The sequence below is a fragment of the Prunus avium genome, chromosome 7, assembly GCF_965620075.1.
Source record: "Prunus avium chromosome 7, drPruAviu1.hap1.1, whole genome shotgun sequence".
NCBI classification, from domain to species: domain Eukaryota; kingdom Viridiplantae; phylum Streptophyta; class Magnoliopsida; order Rosales; family Rosaceae; genus Prunus; species Prunus avium.
In genome coordinates this window covers 5,049,526-5,067,657 of record NC_142290.1, presented here as the reverse complement: position 1 = coordinate 5,067,657, position 18,132 = coordinate 5,049,526, and the positions used below count along the sequence as shown (strand labels likewise).

The window sequence follows — 18,132 nt, the reverse complement described above, 5'->3', positions numbered from 1 at the left end:
TCGACCACAGAGGCAGAGTATATTGCATTGGCCGAAGCTGGAAAGGAAGCAATTTGGCTTAATGGCTTGGTAAGTCAAATGGGAATCACCCAAGATTGTGTGAAGCTGAAGTGTGATAGTCAAAGTGCCATTCACTTGGCAAAGAATCAAGTATTTTCTGGAAGATCAAAGCACATTGAAGCAAGATATCACAGAATCAGAAATTGGGTGGAGTCTAAGGAGATTTGGATTGAAAAGGTTCATACGGATGACAATGCCGCAGATTTCCTTACAAAGATAGTGCCGGTCAAGAAGTTCAAGCATTGCTTGAACTTGATCAATCTCGTTGATTGATTAAAGTGGAGCACCTCCTCGCTTGAGGTGCAATGAGGCAAGAAGAAGATTGCCAAGGTGAAAACTCTTGAAGATTTCCAGAGCTGCTTCAAGGAGGTTCAAAGATACTCTAGGGTGCAATGATCAAGACTTGGTTTGACTCACCAAGGTGGAGATTGTTAGGATTTTGGCTCGTCAAATATGTCCTAGTTGGTTTAGGATTGCTTTAGGAAAATTAGAGGTATTCTTGTACTAGAGGGATTAGGAAAGAATTTCAGTTTTCCTTATTCAATTCAGGTTTGGATTTCTAGAAGCCTATTTGGTTTTGGATAAGTGTAATTTCCTAATCCACTTAGGAATAGGAATTCAATCAGCCTTGGGACATGTAAGCCAACTCTATATCTATAAATAGGGGGTAGCAAGGCTTATTTTGAGAGAGGGAGAAAACAGCCAGAGACAGCCAAGAGTTTTGAGATTAGTTCTAGGGTTTGCAAAAGTTTTGTAATCTCTATTATTAATCAAAGGAGCGGTGATTTCTCTACCTAGAGAAATCACAACTGGACGTAGGCAAAAGTTCTGCCGAACCAGTATAATTCTTGTGTGTCTAAGTTTTCTAAATATTTGCTAGTTTAGTCTATTGTCGTTGGTTACATTAAAGAACAAGATCCAGCAGCAAGTTATTTAACAATATCATCTCCACTCTCACACCTATTTTCTATAAAATATAATAGTAAATGTAAAAGATAAAAATAAATAATATAATAATAATTTGTAGACTTTCATTGCCTAGTCCCTTGGAGCGACCAACTTTTTTCATGTGGATAGTCAACATGCCACCTAAGTTGTTATATAGTACAAATTTGCCTATTTCATTTGCCTTTTCCCTTGGAGATGCTCTTAACCACCTAAAGCTACAAGCCCCTCAAAGCATCTCCAAAACATCTTTGGAATACTCAAATAGGTGAGTCACATCATAAAGTCTCTCCAACAACTTTGTCAAAGTTGCAACCTCTTTCTCTCTATTCAGGACTGGTAAGTTGACCTTAGCTATTCAAAACAGTTAATTTTATTTTGAAAAAACAAAACCTACCCCGAAAATGTTAAAAACATGCTTCTATTTTTTTCTTTTCATACAATGAAAGAGATACTCATAGTACCCTTCCAAATGAGGGGTCTATGTTGAAAGATTCAATCTGCACGTCCAATAACAACTCTCTAATTCATCTGATGGCTATTAAGAACACTCATTATAAAACCTCTATGCAAACTTCATAGGGGTCAACGCTTAAAGTTCTTCCATGAGTTGAGGTATTTGGGAAGGTAAGTAGAGGGCGTGGAATGCCAGAGCACTCCCTGCCCCCATACACCCATTCTAGTTTATGTCCCAGTTTTTGTAGTGTAAATGAATGGCTGTATATTTTATTATACAATATGGGATGTGTTATTGCATTTTCAATGTCCTACATTATGATTTGTTTATTATTTTAATGACAAATCATTTAACAAAAAATGTTATTGGAGCTCCATACATCCGTCAGGGTTCCCATTTATCCGGCAACGCGGGGATAGTGATGGCAAACCAGACCCCGACCGGCCTGTTGCCATTTCCCCTATATTATCCACTACCACCAAAAAAAAAAAAAAAAAAAAAGGGTTTTGATCCAATCCCACCCCATAAGAAACAAGACCTTTAACCAAAGACCGCGTCACATAACCACTTTGACATTTAAAGAACCTTCGAAGTAGTTATTCCATTGCTATCTAATAAACAAGTACACTTGCTCCAATGTAGGGAAGGGAAGGAAGTCATTTGCTCAACGACCCAAAAAGACATCTGATTGTTATGATGATAAAAAGACATCAGAACTGGAACTGCATCTCAGGAGCATATCCAAGTGCTTCAAGATGAGCAGCCATGGCCTTGTTCATGGGTGGTGGACCACACCTCAGAATCTGGAGATTCCAGGAGCAAAGTCAGTGCTTGCTTATCAAACAAAATGCAAGTCTACTATTCATTTCTAAGCGGCAAGATTAAGAGAAAACATGTTTGCAAGGGTTTATAGGCCATGTCGCAAAAATAAATAACTAGTCACTTACCTGAATATCATGCGTGGGGGCAGGCAACTGGGCTTGAATCATTTCCTTTGAGACAAAGCCAACACCACCATCCCATACTTCAGGAGGCTGAGGAGTAACATTTTGCAGAGGTAGTTCATTAGGAGGAAAAGAGATAATGGTCATCAGTCATGAGACATAATTCTTCAAACTTACAAAGTTAACTAAAACACCATAAGGAAGGGAAAGACAAATAATTTGGAAATATACAGCAGAGAAGTCGATTCACCTGATTCAAGACATAGTAAATTTTGAAGCGGTCAGGGTAGTTACTAGTAAGGCCATCCAATTCTTCCTGCAAATAAACAGAGGGGATTTGATCCAAATGCATCGACTGCAAATTTATAGGCTTAAATATTGCAATCTCCTACTAACCAGTACAGTGTAATCCAGTCAGAAACAAGAGGCATCTTTCTACATATGTTCTGAACACCACAAAAGCAGATCCAGAATGCTACTCCAAAAGCAGATATATACACCACACTCACCTCACCGTGCAAACAAAAAAGTTCTGAAAGTAGCTCCTCCATGAAGAAGACCATGTCCCCATGGAGGAAAAATCCTAAATACAAGGTTTTAGTAACATAGCATTGTGCAACTCAATAAAATAGAAAGGGAAAACTTTCTGAGAACATTCACAAAGTAACTTCTCCATGACAAACACAAAGTCACTGTGGAGGAAAATTCCTAATCAAAATATGGTATGAAATCTAGGATTCCTTGCTCTAAATTACTTAATCTACAATCTAGATAAAGTAAAAGAATCATAGATTCTAGATTAGTAAATATTTCCCATGACCTTTAACCACTTTCTTAAGACAGACAGCATACTCCTAATTTTGGAAATATTGTTTAGCTGAACATTCTCAAAATGACTTAATGAAAAATAAGAAGTTAACATGGAGAACTAACCAAAAGTTTTAGGTTTTGATCAAACGTAGGTTTTGTATAATCAAGATCAGTAGAAATTTCCCATGACCTTTCACTTCTCTAAATTTTGAATCTTATTTTGAATCCCTTAACCACCTACTTTAAACACTGATTCCAGTCTTGAATACATGGGCATAGAATTTCAGGCTTCTTAAGTTACTTCATGGGTCGTATACTGAATTATATAGCAGTTACTCGTTTTGGTCATCCCTGACCCATGACCTTGTTCAATATGACTCATGTCCGGTCTGGGAAAATGCATGTCAACTTGCCCCATTACTATTCTTAATTTTCCCCTCAAGCCCTATTTTGACCTTGTAAACCAATTTAACATTAAACCAAATACCCAGCATATTGTGCTTAAACTAGGAGGTTTACGTGATAGGCGATGCAATTAGGTGTGTTCTTCAAGTTTTATCTACACATGCAATATGGAAAGACCATCTTTGTAAGTGGGATTTGTATAGTCAGCTAAGAAATATCAAATTAAATTGCATTAGTAGGCCCAGCTTGCTAGTACTATATACAGAGCCAAAATGTTGTTTCCTCAATGGAATCATGGCCAAAACTAATCAACTATCAAAGGTATAAATTAACAAATAAATATGATAAGTAGACGATATAAAGATAAGTTGATAATGATACAAAGAGTAGAGCACGATACCTTTAAAAGAATGTCCTCATATGTCACATTAGCATAGATCAAGTGCACCTTTGTTTTGTCTTTTGGATTTTCTAATATTGCCCTAGCAACCTAAAGTGGATGCAGAACGGGTGTAAATATTCTACAACACTAGAGCAACTTAAAAACTTAGTGTAACTGTTCATAGTCACAAATACATACCTGGAACATTGGAGTGATTCCAGAGCCTCCAGCAAGCATCCCAAATGCTCTAACTTGGCCAGGTTGATACTTGAAACGACCCTGGTAACAGCAAAATTTCAGAGATAAACTTGGTGAAAAGAAATACTAGTATATATAGAGAATTATATGAATTATGTTTCCCAAAGGCATTTGAAAATATACAAGATCAACGCATGAGTATTGTGTAAATAGAAGTATCCATCTACTGTGCAAAGGTTACATAATATGGTCACTAACTATAATGTTTTTATTTCTTAATATAATGTAAAATAAGGAGCTGAATTTACTAACTTCCAAACTCCCAGCCATATTGCCAGATTATTGTGTTAAAAAAAAAGATAAATTAATTCTCGTATATTGTAGCAAATAGTATCACTTGGATAGGCTGCATTTTATTTCTTCAAATCTTAAATGATGTACTAAACTATATTTTGACAAAACCATATGCATATCCAATATGTGTATTAATCTAAGGCTCCATTGGGATGGAGGAATTTGAAGAAGGATTTGGATTTGACAATAAGGATAAATTTGATATAAAAACTAGAAAACATTAGATTGGATGAATTTGATATTACTAGATGTAGTACATTTGAAATGACTTCATGCAAGGAATAATTTGAAATCCATTTATTTTCTTCATTTCCTTCTTGTCCAAATAATGGCATACATGCATTATAATGTTATCTAAATCCCTAGATTTGGAAGCACTCCATCCTACAAGAGCAATGCTAACTGCCAACTTTTTCTTTCCATCCAATAACATCAGATAATATAATGTGGTAAGGAACATATCTTCTCCAATTCAAGGACAAATTTTACAGAATCAGAAGCACTTGAAACGATCAGAGTAACATATTTCAATAATGAGAGAGAGAGAGAGAGAGAGAGAGAGAGAGAGAGAGAGAGAGAGTGGGAGAGAGTCCTTTTTTTGGGGTTATAGGGAGATTCTAAATTACTGGGAAAAGAAAGTGCATACCTTTGGTCCCTTGACAGCAAGATGATCTCCAACACGCATCTCTCGGAAATGATGCGACATTCTTCCTTGAGGATACATCTAATGCAAAGTAAGATCAACCACACAATACCTTTTTAAAATAATTACATAAATATTTTTGTCTGTTTTTGTGCTGCAATAAAGTCAAGGTGCTATGTGGATTCTATAACACAATTTGTTACAGGTGGAATACCTTTATAACCAGTTCAAAATATCCAACATCAGAATCCAATGTAGTTGGGGTATATGGTTTGATAACATCTTCGCCTTGGCTATCCTTGCCCCTATGAGACAAAGAAGCGCACGTAAAAAACTACAATGATAAAGGGAAGATAAAAATTATGCAAACTTCCCCTTATGATTCAGAATTTCTGACAGCCATTTGGTTAGTCAACCATCATTTATCAAATTATCAACAGCCAAAAGACTCAGAAAAGGATGACCATATGATAAATAGTAAATAAATAAACAAACTAAAATCAACCGTACCTGCAACTTATGTGTTGTCCAATTGGAAGACCTAAAACTGAAGTAGATGTTGGAAGTTCAAATCTGAACTTCGCCACATTGTGGCTCAGCTGTGTACGCTTGACAAGTTTGAAATCCTTGAAATTCTCAGCATCTAAAGAGCCTATAAGCATACACCATGACATGAGCCAGTTTGCCCAATTGGGTAATTTTTGACATAAAAAGCACAACACCATTCCACCCAATTTGCACACCTTACATGTTAGTTGATACAAATTACAGAAATGAAACTTGCATAAAAACTGCAATTTGACTACTAAAAAGTGAAAATAGCAGAAACAAGAAGAAAAGAAGAAATGAAATTGAAATGGTTAATATTTACATGAATATGGATTTTTCACTGATTGCATATACTACATGGTTAAATCTTCAACTTGTACAGGAGTTTAAAGGCTAGAAATCTCTCAATACTTAGTTTCTAGGCCATGAAGAACGGGTTAAACAAGAAGAACAGGTCAGCGGTTTAACAATAAGATACTTTCTGAAAAATCCAGAATACGTAAAAGGGAAGTTCAAAGAAGCCAGAGACAAGCTTTGTGGATTTAGCATGGGTCCAAATTTGGCCTGACCTCAAGCTTTCACAAAATCTATTGACATCTTGCATAGTTCAAGCTTACCCAGAAACCTGGATCTATTCCTCTAATTCAATAATTACATCTGGCTCAATCACATCGCCTTTGCAAACAATTAAGCGATTGCAACATATCTCATTAGATAATTTCATCTCAGAACTGTGTTTGTACTCTTTTTCATGTCAAAATCACCATAATGATGATGGAAAGAAAAAACACCATAATGGAAAGTGGAAAAAAAATAATGGGAAAAAACTAAAAATCATTAATGATTATTGAGTGTACATATACAAATATGTATAGAGATCACAGTAGGATTCAAATGACCAACTTTCAAGATGTGCAAGAGTAATACAGCAATAAACCATTGGAATATTACTGAACCAAAAAATTAAGCTACCAGATAATCTAAAAACTCAATCATACACATGAAATTAAAATGTCAATAGGAAGGATATACCCAACATATAATTAGAAAAGAAATTAAAAAGATTACAGAATAAAAGTAGCTCAAAGCTAGGATCTTTTTAAAATAATAAAATAGAATTGAGGATTACTATTTAAAACGCTTTAAACATATTTAAAAGTGTACAGTTATTCGATGTTTGATTCATATATGAAGAAAAGGTTGAAGAAAGGAAAAAGAAGAAACCGAATATTGCAAAAGAAACCAATCATCCACTTCAAATTGATCCACATAAACCAATCATCAACTTCAAATTGCAACATGAATGTTATCACCCAATTGATCATTTATCACAAAGAATAAGTACATCACAAAATACTCCAAAGTTTTCTACTCGTCCAGACAAAAAACACTGAAGAAACAGAAACAGCAAAGATGTTCATAACCCAACATCAAACACTTCAGTGAACAACCATAATTGTTACAGAAGTTGTATAAAACCATTACAGATTGAAAACCAACTAATCACAATCCAAAAAACAAAAAAAGCAACTGAGAGGTCAAACCTTTGGCCTTCTTGGAGGTGAAGAGATAAGCAGCAGCCACAATGACAACAAAAGCTACAGTTGCACCCAGAAGGATCTGGGGATCTAGTGATTCAATGAAATCCATGGGTGTTCTTGTTTTTATCAAAAGCTATTTACTGAAAAACAAGAAATGGGATAATGGGTTGGAGGAGAACAAAACTAGGAGTGTGCTTGGTTATCCTGTTTATATAATAGGATTTGGAAATGGGTCTGGTTAGTTGGTCTGGTACACTCAACTCAACAGTAAAGAGTCTGGAGGTGGTAGGTGAAATCGATGGGCTGATGACCTTAAGAGTGGATCTGGTATACCAACCAATGCTGACTGCCAGACGACGCCCATAGAAAATAATAAAGATACAATAAAAGCTCTTATTCAGATTGTGACTCCTAATATCCCAGTCTCTAATATTGGAGTTGTCTAAACATATCGCTATATAATTCATCCTCATCAAAAAAAATAAAAACCTGATTTAAGAAAAAAGAGACATATTAGTTTTTTATTTATAAAATAAAAGCCTTTCTTATCATGCTATGTTTTTTTTTTTGGGAAATTTGCATAAATTCCACCTGAACTTTTAGGCATGTGCCCTATTACCACTTGAACTTTTAATTTTTATTATTAATCATCTGAACTTTAAGGATGTTGCAATGTATCACTTATGTCTAACTCTGTTAAACTTTTCGTTAACTTTAAGAACAATTCCGTCAATTCACTATAATTAAAAATACTTAACATTTTTAAAACTAACAGAATTTTAAAGAGATTTTCTATTTAAGCCCCGCACTTCTCTTTGTTCACCCCAATACTTAAATCATTAAGCTGTAAGTTTTATTATTGTGTAAAAAGACAAAAAAGGTCATCCAACTTAATAATTAACCCTAGTACATCTATACCCACACCCCACCACTGTTCATACAAACTCCTCTACATCCTATTGTCAGATTACTCTTCTCTTTTAAAGACATAGAAAATTAAGGAGCCTACCTCTTAAATATGCGTCGAAGTTGATGGAAAGGCTTGTTGATTATCAACTCAACAATACCCAAGTGTTGGAATTCTAGTTACAGTTCTTGGAGAGAGGTAAAATTGTTCTCTTTTTCTAGAAAGTATTAAATTTCGGGTTTAGGATTCTATTTGTTTGTGTTTTTTTTTTTTGCTGGGAACAAAGAAAATTGTGGGGTTTAAATAGAAAATCTCTTTTATTTCTTATTTTTTCAGTTTGGGGTGTATTTAAGGGTAGTTTGGGAAGATAGTGAGGTTTTCTTAGAAATTGTGAAAATTTAAATTAAAAGATGGGGTAAACTTAGAACATGGGGTGAACTAAGAGAAGTGTGGGGTTTAAATAAAAAAAATTAATAATTTTTGTTCCTTATTAAAAACCTAACCTAAATTCTCCCACGGTTTCTCCCATCCATTCAACAACAACTTTCCGCCTTTCCCAGTAGACCCCCCCTCCCTACATATATACAGGCTTTTGGGGAGATGGATTTCATGGATCTTCAAACCTTTAAATTAATTTGGCATTCAATTATGTTATCTTTTTTAATTATTCATAAGGGGAAATTTCATTCAAAAGTCAAAACGGAAATACATGAAAAAAAACTATACAAGAAAGGGCAATGGCATACAGAGAAGTACAACAAGCAAGCCTCCCAGTAAATCAAGCCACCACTTTGCATAAAGCGACAACATAATACCCCACCCCCCCCCCCCCCCCCCCCCCCCCCCCAAAAAAAAAGCTTAATCAGTAGGGGCAAGGAATCCCATCTCTAGACATTACCATGACTAATGAGAGAAAGGGCTGATTAACCGTTTGAGTAATGCACTCAAGTTGGCCTTCAACTCTTCAACAACCCACACCAAATATTTTATAGATTCGGTGGAGAGAGATATAGGGATATGAAGTAGGGTGTATACAGAGGGTGGGGAACGATAATTAGGTTAGGTTTATTATTTTATTATTTAAATTTGTTAGTTTTAAAATGTTAAGTCTTTTAGTTATAGTGAAATGACGGAATTGTAGTTTAATGGAGTTAGACATAAGTGGAACATTGCAACACTCTATAAAATTCAGGTGGTTAATAATAAAAATTAAAAGTTTAGGTGATAATGGTGCACATGCTTAAAAGTTCAGGTGGTATTTATGCAAAATTTCCTTTTTTAAAAAAAAAATACAAGCGATATTGGGGATGGGGAAATCAAACATGGACCTCGCCCCTTGCTTTCCTGTCAATTTGTTTTCAATTTATGGGTTTACAAAAATTTTAAAAACAACGACTTGCTAGCTTAAAAAAATAATATTTATGACATGCTTTATTTTTGTGGTGCTTTATTTTTGTGGAGAGAAAACATGCTTAAATCATGTCTACTACAATATGGGTGTGGTGACAAATACAAAAACATGTTATCCATAACAAACAAAGATTGAGATGGCAATAGTAAAACATGATTTTTCTTGTCTTGAGAGAACACACATGCTTAGAACATGTCTACTACAATACAACACAAGTTGAAGTTATTATGGTTGCGCCCACGAGTAAGTATCAAGCACAACTCGATCGCATCATGGAAATAAAATAATGAGAAACAGCAAATGAAATGACATGAATATATTACGAAATTTGAATGAACCGTGTTTAAATGGGTTGTGTATGGTTGATAGATACAACTGAACCGCCAACTCCTTTGGCCCACAACCTCCATGGACTCCAAAGCTACCAGCAATACAACCTACCAAGTGCAATAAATACAAAGAACATTGAGGAGCAAATCCAACTCATTCCAACAGTCTTTGCCTCCTTTTGGGTTGAGCTTTGGGTCTGGCAGTGACTGGTGGAGGGTGTAGGCTAGTTTTATTTTTATTTTTTCTGTCAATTCAGAGGAAACTAATTCTAATTCATGTTCCCTACTTATCATTTTTGGCACAGCAAAAAGAATGCTCTGGCAAAGAAAATCTGCACATTGTGTGATTGCAGAAACAACATCTGTTCCATTCTAGTTGCATCAGCAAGCGATCGATTCCCAAATATGCTCTAGACGCCGAGTAAAATCTCTCTCTCTACCAAGCAGCACAGAACTGTGATCTGCATTTTTAATGATGGTAACCTCTGCATTAGGAACTATCATCTGAATGTTGTTGCTGCACTCCAGAGGGACAACATTGTCTTTATCACCATGGATCACAACAACTTTAACCCCAGCTTTGCTCAAAACTTGCAAGTAACCATCCATTAACTTCGCTCCTCCACATATCACATTGTGCATGGTGTGCCAAGCTGAGTGATGGGTGTGTCTAGTCAAGTCCATAGTCATAAAATGAAGATCCCTGTGAAGGAAACATAAGAAAGGCTTATCATGAAATGTTGTTTGTTTTGCCACATTTTCTTCTTTCTAGTAAATCATGTATAAATCTTTTGTTACCTTCTCCGAGTGAGTAGCTTCACAATCCTCTCCCACATCCTGTGATTCCGGCATACAAGAAAGCAGACACATCGACCTAGGTGTTCGTACCACGACATAAATGATGTTCCAAACAGGAACGGTGGCCATAGTTTCCTTTGGGCAAGTTTTTCTAGTACTCTTAAGCTGTCTCCATCTTTAGAAGGGATGTAAGGCTACAAATGATAAAATAAAACACATATTCAAAACATGGAACAAAGACAACAGAGGAAATGTATAAATGTATAAAGATTCAGCAAATATATAAGCTCATGAACTTACTGGTGCTACAAGAGTGATTGACTTTATTAATTTTGAGTGCTTAGCAGCTAATGCAATTGCTATTAAACAACCCATGGAGTGTGCAACCACGTGGAAAGAATCCAACTGAAATGGACAGATCACAGACTTCTCAATCATTTCCAAATGTTCCTTCAAAGTATACATACAATCCCTTGGCTTTGGGCTTCTTCCAAATCCCAAGAGGTCGATAGCAAACAATCTATAATTACGGTTCACACGTTCAGAAAGATTTGGAAACACTGTTTCTGTCCAAAATGAGGAAGAACAAAGAAACCCATGCAAGAATATCACATTCTCGGCTGGCTTTCCTCTGCAATCCTGATCAGCGATGGCTGTCAAATATGAAATGACAACAATATCAGTGATTATCTTATGCCACATTAGATAGCAACAAACAACCTAACTCTTTGCCACCTTATGCTATCTTGGTAACAACGTTACTTGATGAACTGTTTGTTAGACGTGTAGATGTCTAACCCATTAAAGTGTGGTCTTATAATCATCAAAGGATTCTAAGACTTGATATCAATTAGGAGTTCAAATACAACTAAACCTGCAGCTCTATTAAAGTTAGTGTTTTAAGGCTAATATAAGAGCTAGAAGGATTCCTATCTTAATTGTGGATTAGAAGTTATAAACCTAATGCAATAAGGACTTCTTAAGAGTTTCTTGATGGGCAAGACTCTTAGGAAGATGCATATAAATACAAGTGCCCCTGCTCAACCGATCAAGCCAACCCACACAAAAGAATTCACCCCATCTAGAATGAGTGTATGAAGGGATCGGATTGAGGAGATGTGCTCTTGTATATTCTTGATGTGTGTTCTATCATGTGTAGTCATTATAGTTTACATGTGGTATCAGAGCCTAGGCTACATGTTTTAGAACCAAAAGAAATCGCCCACGTTTTCTGCTGCTGCTGGCTTACACTGTACGACTTTGGGCTGTTGTGTTTTCCTCCTTTTTTGCTGCATCTTGATCAAGCTTCCATGGGGTATGATATTTTATTGAATATGAATTGATTGCTAAAGTTTGCGGCTATAACATTAGTTTCATGTTTTTAATTATGCAAATTGCATCCAGTGGTCACGAATTAGTTTTAATCCTAAAGAATTGGCAACTAGTATTATAAAGGACCTCTAATATGAACTCATGTCGTGACACTTATATTGTTTGCCTTTGTATTGTTTCCCCTTTTATACCTCCCTGGACACAAATTAAATACAATTTCAAATAAAAACATCTTGTTTTACGGCATATTTGCATGATATTCATATGGTTTCAGTTTACGATATCATGCATACTGAGTTTGTGAATTGCGGCATGTTAAAATATTTTATAAAGATGACATCAGTTTTCTATATGTCAAGCATGCTTAATTTTCATAAATTGATACATACTTTCAGCCGTAGCTTCAGTTATTAATGTTAAATTGACCCAAGCATGTTAAGTAATCGCATATGTCATGAACTGTTTTTGTCGTGACCCATTTTGGAGAAATATGTTCTATTGAGGTTTAGGTTTTATATTAGCATAGCAACTATACACATGCGAAAGGTTATAACGTACCAACCCAAAGTGATAAAACCTAAAACTGAAAGTTAAGCAATATATTGTTTTATTACCCTTTATTACACTAACATACTTTGTTAAGCGTGTTTCGATATACAGCTTTTTCTCGTTCATGCTTGAAGGGTTGAGATCAAAGTTTCAAGAGTTCTTGTTTCAATTTAAAGAGCGAAAGCAACCTAGTTGATTAAAGAACATTTGATTCTAAGATTGGTTATTAAATGTGATAAAAGTATAAAGTTTTAACTTTATCATATTTGGAAGTTTTATGATCATAGTCTACAGATATTCTAGCAATGGTTGAGTGAGCCAAAGCAACTCAATCATTAATAGTTTTCTGGATTTAAAGAATTGATCATAATTGGCATTATAGGTGAAGGCGTGTTAAAAAACTCTCTGTCCAAAGATGTGAGTGGTTTAACATGAGTACACTTATAATGGAACAATATGGGAGATGCACTGCATGAATTAGCAAGGAATTTCTTCAGTCCAAAGATGTGGGAGTTTCTTTGTTCCGGAAATTCGTGTATGTGCATGTCCTAGTGTTGAAAACATGTTTAATTCTCTACCCAAAGGTGTGAATTAATTATGTTTGATTGAGGATATGGGGACAGATTGATTATATGATATATTTTGGAAGATTTCAGTTATGTCACAATGAACCTTAACTCCATTGGCATACAAATTTTGTTCTTGTTATACGGATTGTAACATGTTTAAGTTGTTGATGATAATTTGATATTGGTGATCTTGAATAGTCATGAAAGTTAATGGTATGACAAAGAAATAGATTTTTGGTTGATCACATAAAGGAGATATGAGTATGAAAAATTGATTGCATTAATTTCTCATATCAAATATTCTCTCAAGTTACACTACAGTTTCTGATCACTATTAGTTCACATCAAGGTTTATGCATATTCATAGAATGTATGCAATTTTGGTATTTGTGACTTGATTGATCGAAAATTTGTGTTTTCTTATTTGGTTATGTATGGACATGTTTGATACTTGGCTATTTTTCATATGCAATCAAGTGACTGTTTTATATCATACAGCTGGATTGATTCATACATGTAAAAGGATTGATACATACATATTTAATTGGATTGAATCACGTAAAGTTGGATTGATCTGTAAGGTTGTGTTCGTCATATAGAATGAAATAAAATAAAGTTGGCTTGTTTTAAATGGTATGGCGTATTGCTGCAAGTGTTTTTGAGGCTTGATTGGTGTTATATTTGATGTTTTCAGTATTGGATAAAGACAAACTTGCCTTGTGAATATATATTTACAAGTATTAATTGTGGTTATATCACTTGCATTTAAGGAATATCACTTTTTTATTGCCATTATAGTTTTCAATTTTCAGTTTATCGACGTCTAATTATATGTCATGTTATATAGTATTCATGCTTGATATTAAGAAATATGATCGTTTCACCCAAGAAAGGATAATTTTGAAGGATAACCTAAAGAAAAACTTGGGTTTTGCATGGCAAATTATTTGGATAAACTTTTGTTTTAATATGAGGAAAATGTCATGCTATATGAAGTTTAGATCTTGCATTAGAAATAAGGATATTCTGCTGTTGTATTGCTTTTTCTTAATGAATGAGATGCATGGATAAAATTGCACTTTTGATTAAGGATCACTTAAGATACGGCACATTGCTATATATAAAATACTCAAGATACGATCTCTAGATTGCTCAAAGGTGTTTTTTCAAAAGTGACATTTTATATATTTTGGTTTTGTGATATGTTTTTAATTGTTTCGTTTGCACCTACATGCAACTTACTGTTTTATGATGTTTAGAATGCACATAAGGATAATTAAATTTTGAGAAGCATATTGATAGCATTCATAATTCTCTAGTTAACTAATTTTTCAGTTTTGAACTATGCTGCTATGATGTCTATTTACATAATGTTGTAGTACGAATTAATTTGTGATAAAATTAGGCGATAAGGATCATTTTCTAAGCTTTCTTTAGACGCTAAATTCATGAAAATATATTGAGAATTGAATTTTTGGTGAATTTATAAAGTTGAAACAGATGCACAGGAATTTTCCTGACAGTTTCCGCATTATGAATAAAGATTGTTGAATGACTCACTTAAAGATCTTCAAATGAACTGAATTTTTGATATGTTGAGCATATACGTGTCTTCGTGAATTCTGCAAAGTTTCGTGATTATTGGATGTATAGATTATTTGTGAGAATTTTATTAGTGATCTGTGTTCAGGAAAAGTATGTGCTGACAAATTTTCTGAGTAACCTTGTAGGTCAATTTCAGACTTTTTAATTAGCTCTAAAACGACTCATTAATTTTTCTGTTTGAAGATTAATGACTCTAGTTTGTTTGCATTATTTTTGATGCTAATCCGATTTATAAATTAATTATGGCAAATTCTCAAGTAATCACATATCATTGCTGGAATTTTCTTGACAGTTTTGTGCATTTAGGCTTATACTGTGAAGTACATTAGGAGCACGCCTTGAAAGTTCTTTTACACCTTTTTGTCACAGTTTTTCTAATCATAAGGTTATTGGTGCACTATATATTGACGTAGCAAAGTAGTGAGTGTTTGCCCAAGTGGGAGAAGTGATGTAAAGTTTTGGGCTTCACACTCAATACCTTATTATCTTGTATTTTGATAAAGCTCACATAGGTTTTGGAGCATACATGGAATTCTTTTCTGGTTTTTTCTGGTTTTTGACACATTGAAGTTTTCTGAGTACTAATAAGCATACTTGGAACTGTTTGGATGACTGACTGTTTCGTTTTGGCTATTAAAATTCTTACCATGCTTATTGTTTTCTACTTGTATTGCTTAAAGAAAATTGAATATCGGTGTTTAAGATACGAGTGGAATAAAGTTGAATGCTTCCATTACAGTTTTTTTGTTTTTCTCATCTACATGCAACTTACATGTAAAGTGTTGTTTGAGAAAGAATTGAATAAATTAAATTTGAGCTCTAACTCTAAGGATTGGACTGCGATAAAGTTTTATAATGTATTCATTCATTTTATATGGTATTGATCCATTTTTGTAACATGCAAAATATATGTTTTGATGAGTGGGAGCGTTTAATGATCTTCTTTGAGGATGTATTCGGTAATTTGGATATTTCTGATTAATCGCTTAACAATCTAGTTTTGCATTAAGGTTTTTTAAGGCTAATAAGAACAAAGTTTGGTTTACGTATGTTATATGTTCTTATTATTTCATGCAGTTTTGTTCAAATCTTCAGTAGTTAATCAATGACTTTTGCCTTTTCAATTGAAATTTGTGATTGCTAATAAGCATTTGGATTTTGGTTCATGCTTGTAAGGGAGAAGGCAAAAGAAAGAATTTTTCCAGTGGTTCATTGATTCATTGAATAAGGTTGTTTCATACTTGTTACAATTATGGTTATGCCGTTAAGTTTTGATATGTAGAATTAGTGGGAGCTGAGTTTTATTCCACTTAATTTCGTTATTTTCTTGGAGACAGTTCAGTTATTTTGTTTACTACTGTTTGGTTCAATTCTTTTGATAAATTATGTGACTTCAGTTTTATATTTATTATTCTTGACAAATGAATCCAGTTACATGTCATCATGCAATATAGCTAGCTACAGTCACTGCATAAGACATGAATTCATACTAGAGTCATTAAGGAGAGATCTTGGTAATCTCTAAAGGGAGGGCGTATGAATGAAAGTGACCTTTGTAAACACAAATTAAGTTTGGTCATGATCATTCTGCATTCTAGTCTTGACGGAAGTCTCATGTGATCTTGAGAGCTTGTATGTGTAATTGTAAAGACCTTGAAATATAGAAATGTTCAATAAGTCTTGATAGTTCCATGCATGTTCTTTTGATTGACAGTGACTTGATTAGGAATTATAGTTGAATTGAATTCCATAGGCCTTACAGTAATTGATATTGAGTTCTTGATGATCATTAGACCAAGTGGGAGAATGTTAGACGTGTAGATGTCTAACCCATTAAAGTGTGGTCTTATAATCATCAAAGGATTCTAAGACTTGATATCAATTAGGAGTTCAAATACAACTAAACCTGCAGCTCTATTAAAGTTAGTGTTTTAAGGCTAATATAAGAGCTAGAAGGATTCCTATCTTAATTGTGGATTAGAAGTTATAAACCTAATGCAATAAGGACTTCTTAAGAGTTTCTTGATGGGCAAGACTCTTAGGAAGATGCATATAAATACAAGTGCCCCTGCTCAACCGATCAAGCCAACCCACACAAAAGAATTCACCCCATCTAGAATGAGTGTATGAAGGGATCGGATTGAGGAGATGTGCTCTTGTATATTCTTGATGTGTGTTCTATCATGTGTAGTCATTATAGTTTACACTGTTTGCCTACCATTCTCAATCTAGACTTATTCTTTCTGTCATCCTAATAATTTCTCATTAGTGGCACATAAGCTGTATAATTAAAATGTAAATGGATGCATTTTCAAAATACCTTGCGAAGGCTCCCTAACAACAAAGTGAAGCTTCTGATCACAATCATTCATCCATGAAAGACAAGACTCACATCCACAATCAGACCACCTATTGACAACTGCTCCACCACCAGTTTTCCTGGATTTTTTGGCAAATCCAAGAAAACCCATTTCCCTGAAAGCATTTTTCCTCTGATATAAAGTCTCTGAAAGCTCACCTTCTCCATAACCACCCACATTCCTCACCTGCTGTTCCTTGCTTGCACAGTAACAAGAGGAGGCCTGCCCTTCAAAGAGCTCATCAATATATCTATACAGGATGCAGAGAAAGTTGTCAAGAAAGTCAAGGATGAGGAAGACAACGAAACTCAAGGCCGAGATGAGAATTGTCGTCGGCTTTCTGCAATTTTCCGAGAAACTTTGAGGAGACATGTGAAGAAATCAGGAGGACGGTTGGAGAAACTACCAGTGCACAGGGATTGGGGATATGAAAAAGACATGGCTGTGGTTAGAATACTTGTTCCATTTATATCGGATGTTCCCGAAAGGACCATAATTGTTAATACTCGCAATTTGGTAAATGTCGAGCAACTTCGACTTAGCAAATGAGACTTTTACTTTTTGGGAACTAGGCGGCTTTTGGCCCCACCTTGACTAAACATTCAAATGACCTCTTTTTTAACGAAAATTCTAAAGATTTTCTATTTAAACCCCCACTTCTCTTTGTTCACCCCAATACTTAAATTATTAAACTATAAATTTTATTATTGTGTAAAAAGACAAAAAAGTCATCCAACTTAATAATTAACCCTAGTACATCTATACACACACTCCACACCCCACACACCCCACCACTCTTCATATCAAGTTTTAAAAAAATACAAACTCCTCTACATCCTATTGCCAGATTACTCTTCTCTTTTAAAGACATAGAAAATTGACAAGCCTACCTCTTTAAATATGTGTGAAAGTTGATGAAAAGGCTTGTTGATTATCAACTCAACAATACACAAGTATTGGAATTCCAGTTACAGTTCTTGGAGA

General features: G+C 34.6%; 2 protein-coding genes across 2 annotated transcripts; both read right to left on the bottom strand.

The window, feature by feature from the left end:
- Positions 1–1,753: 1,753 nt before the first annotated feature.
- Positions 1,754–7,676, bottom strand: CBR (NADH:cytochrome B5 reductase 1). Its single transcript, XM_021973383.2, has 9 exons — positions 7,292–7,676; positions 5,709–5,850; positions 5,413–5,503; positions 5,202–5,279; positions 4,202–4,282; positions 4,022–4,111; positions 2,657–2,722; positions 2,410–2,496; positions 1,754–2,265 (listed from the first exon to the last, which is right to left on the bottom strand). Exons 1-9 carry the CDS (start codon positions 7,395–7,397, stop codon positions 2,173–2,175), a joined length of 834 nt encoding a protein of 277 aa, XP_021829075.1. The 5' UTR covers positions 7,398–7,676; the 3' UTR covers positions 1,754–2,172.
- A 2,231-nt stretch (positions 7,677–9,907) lies between these two features.
- On the bottom strand, positions 9,908–17,615 carry LOC110769418 (alpha/beta-Hydrolases superfamily protein). Its single transcript, XM_021973385.2, has 4 exons — positions 17,109–17,615; positions 11,034–11,386; positions 10,734–10,927; positions 9,908–10,638 (listed from the first exon to the last, which is right to left on the bottom strand). The coding sequence occupies exons 1-4, from the start codon at positions 17,518–17,520 to the stop codon at positions 10,317–10,319; spliced, it is 1,281 nt and encodes a 426-aa protein (XP_021829077.2). The 5' UTR covers positions 17,521–17,615; the 3' UTR covers positions 9,908–10,316.
- Between the last annotated feature and the right edge of the window lie 517 nt (positions 17,616–18,132).